The sequence below is a fragment of the Pipistrellus kuhlii genome, unplaced genomic scaffold, assembly GCF_014108245.1.
Source record: "Pipistrellus kuhlii isolate mPipKuh1 unplaced genomic scaffold, mPipKuh1.p scaffold_m20_p_24, whole genome shotgun sequence".
NCBI classification, from domain to species: Eukaryota; Metazoa; Chordata; class Mammalia; order Chiroptera; family Vespertilionidae; genus Pipistrellus; species Pipistrellus kuhlii.
The window spans coordinates 4,173,322-4,176,707 of NW_023425523.1; the positions used below are offsets into that span (position 1 = coordinate 4,173,322).

The 3,386-nt window shown below is 49.0% G+C and overlaps 1 protein-coding gene across 1 annotated transcript; it reads right to left on the reverse strand.

The window, feature by feature from the left end:
- Positions 1-1,068: 1,068 nt before the first annotated feature.
- LOC118727453 (olfactory receptor 11A1-like) lies at positions 1,069-2,238 on the reverse strand. Its single transcript, XM_036453256.2, has one exon. It carries the CDS (start codon positions 2,059-2,061, stop codon positions 1,069-1,071), a length of 993 nt encoding a protein of 330 aa, XP_036309149.2. The 5' UTR covers positions 2,062-2,238.
- Between the last annotated feature and the right edge of the window lie 1,148 nt (positions 2,239-3,386).

Genomic DNA, 3,386 nt, shown 5'->3' on the forward strand with positions numbered 1-3,386 from the left:
CCCTAAAAGTCCTCTGTGCTCTGCCCAGTTATCTTCCCCCAAACCCTAACCTCTGGCACCCACTGATCTTTTTACCATCTCCAGAGTTTGGCCTCTTCCAGAAGGTCATGGAGTTGGGATCACATGGTGTGTAGCCTTTACAGGTTGGCTGATCTTTCACTTAGTGCTATATGCACTTAAGTTTCCTCTATGTCTTTTTATGGCTTCACAGCTCATTTCTTTTTAATGCTGGGTAATATTTCATTGTCTGACGTGTCCATTTATTTTTCCACTCATCTATGGAGGAACATCTTGGTTGCTTCCAAGTCTGGGGCATTATGGATAAAGTTGTTAGAAGCACCCATGTGCAGTTTTTGTGTAGACATAAGTTTTTAGCTCATTTTGGTAAATGCCAAGGAGTGCAGTTGCTGAATCATATGGTCAAAGTATGTTTAATTTTTGTAAGAAACTTACGATCCAGAGTGTCTGTACCATTTTGCATTCCCAGCAGCAATGAATGAGCGTTCAGGTTGCTCCACATCCCCACCAGCATCTGGTGTTGTCAGTGTTCCGAGTTTTGGTCATTCTAATAAGTGCATAGTAGTCATTTTATTATTGTAAATTTTGAATTAATTTTATATTTATGTATGTAGTTTCACATTAGCTATTAGATGTATGTCCATCTTCTCCCTATTGACTGAGAGTTCAGTGAGAACTAAGACTGCCTCTGTTTTTGTTTTTTATGACTGAGATGTGGTATGATGCCCTGGGTAGAATAGACCTCGAATGAATGTTTGAATGAGTGAGTACCCAGCTTTACCAGCTCATTCTGGTAATAGAAGGCTCCAGCTCTTCCGAGGATGATGGAGCAGAATTTGTCCTACGTAGATCATTTTGGTAAGTTCTGGGACATCAGTTCACCTGAAGCTGCCAGAACTTGACAGTGTCCTCAGCATAGTCAGAGGCACCTGGTCACCTGATTTGGCAGCTCCTGGTTTAGGTAGTTGCCTTTTAGGAAGAATCTAAGTGACTGGTTCTCCAATCCAGTTCATCAACCCTTGGGCAAATGTGGCCCTTTCCCCTTTTGCTTCACCTGAGGAAACTTGGCTTCTTCCTCAAGCAGTTTTTCAGGGCTTCATGGATGTCCCTGTTTCTCAGGCTGTAGACGATTGGGTTGAACATGGGCGTCAGGATGGTGTAGAGCAGAGAGGACCCTTTGCGCAAGAGCTGAGCTGAATTGGCCGAGGGTACAAGGTACGTGGCGATCAGTGTCCCATAAAACAGTGCGACCATGGTGAGGTGGGAAGAGCAGGTGGAGAAGGCCTTTTGCCGGCCTGTGCCGGATGGGATTCTCAGGATGGTGGCCAGGATGCAGGAGTAAGAAGCTGTGATGAGAAGAAATGGGACCAGAGTCACCGCCGAAGAGGTGGCGTAAGCAATGGTCTCGGTCAGTGAGGTGTCCGTGCAGGAGAGATGCACCAGAGGGGTGAAGTCGCAGAAGAAGTGGTCGATTTCGTTGGGTCCACAGAAGGTCAGTCTAGACAGCAAAACCATACTGATTGCTGTCAGGAGGAAGCAGCAGAGCCAAGAGCCGGCAGCCAGCCCCATGCAGAGGGGGCCGGTCATGAGGATGGGGTAGTGGAGAGGTTGACAGATGGCCAGGTAGCGGTCATAGGACATCACAGCAAGCAGCAGACACTCAGTGGCGGCCAGCGACCCAAAGAAGTAGAATTGTGCCAGGCATCCAGCCACAGAGATGGCCTTCTGCTCAGCTATGATGACCAGCAGCATCTTGGGGACGATGTTGGAGGTATACCAGATCTCCAGAAAGGACAAGTTCGCCAGGAGGAAGTACATGGGAGTGTGGAGGTGATGGCTGAACACAACCAGCAGGACAATGAGGATGTTTCCAGAAACAATTAGGATGTAGAAAAGGAGGAACATCAGGAAAAGGAAAACATTTAGCTCTCGGGTGGACGAGAATCCTCTGAGCATGAACTGCACGGGCGCTGTCTGGTTCTCTGAGGGCAGGGCCACCACCATGCCTGGCTTCCCCGGGGGCAGAGCATCCGGAGCAAACATGCAGGATGCAGACGCCGCTGGCTCACATGCAGAGCCTGGGCCGATGATCGATGACGGTCAATCCCCACTCAGGTGTTCGGCAGTTCTTTTGACTTTGGCGGAGAAGTAGCATCTTTGTTCTCAAGGCCTGACGTGGGAAACAAAAGAATTTGGACTAGAACTTGTGAGCACTTCAAATTCCCCACCTTCTCCCACCTGTTTTATTTGTTTGTTTGTTTTCCTCTTCATCAGGGACCAGGTTGGCAGGAGATGGAAGAAACAGGAAGAGGAATGCAAAGAGGAGAAAGGAGGAAGGAAAAAGAAAGAAGGAGAACCCCTGCTCTATGCCCTTCCTGACTGAGCTGCGGCAGCCTGGGGAGCTGTGGAAGGAATGGAAGAAAATCTAAAAGGAAGGTGGGCACCCTCCGAGGGCTTGCGAACTCCCTGACAGGAGACCCACCACCCACTCCCCCAATTTTCTACTCCCCCTCTTCAAGCACGCTTATCTTTAGGGAAATGGTCCCCAGCACAGCCAGTATGTATTCCTCTCCTGTCAGCGTCTTGGTGCATTGAGAGGTATGTTTATTATTTCTGTTTTGTTTTCCATGATCCTATCAAGAGAAAATCCTACTGAGTGCGAGATTTGAGATTCTCTGACTCTTAGGTCACAGCTCGCGCTGGTGTCACACAAGGGCAGGAGTGCTTTTTCTCATGATAATAATAATAATAATAATAATAATAATAATAATAATAAAGTAAAAGCAGGCCATTGCAAAGATCTAGAGCTCCAGTAAATGGCAAAAGAAGGTTCAGAACCAGGTGGCCGAAGGCAGTGGTTTGCAAACTCATTAGTCCACATATCAACAGCATAACGATTAAAATTTCTTTTGAGAGCCGCATTTTTAAAACGTAAATGTCTTCTAACGCCACTTCAACATAGACTCGCCCAGGCCGTGGTATTTTGTGAAAGAGCCACACTCAAGGGGCCAAAGAGCCGCACGTAGCTCAAGAGCCGGGGTTTGCCGACCATGGGCCTAAGGTATTGTGTGCCACCGACCAGTTGAGCAGGAGCTTCCGGTTCTTTCCAGTGAGGTGAGGAGCCCAAGGCCCCCGCTCTGTTCCACCTGGTTCAAGCCATACACCCCCCACTGAGCTGGGGCAGACAGAGAAACTGCCCCAAGGCACAGCGTTCAGAGTTTGAGGCCGAAACCACTTAGCGGTGCCCTGGGTCTGCCCCCCTTCACCAGGAGGGGGCCAGCGGCTGCAGGCGGGTGGGCGGAGCTGGGAAAACCCACCTCGGGCAGAGAGCACCGTGTGGGTGTGATAATGAGCAACAACCCTAAACA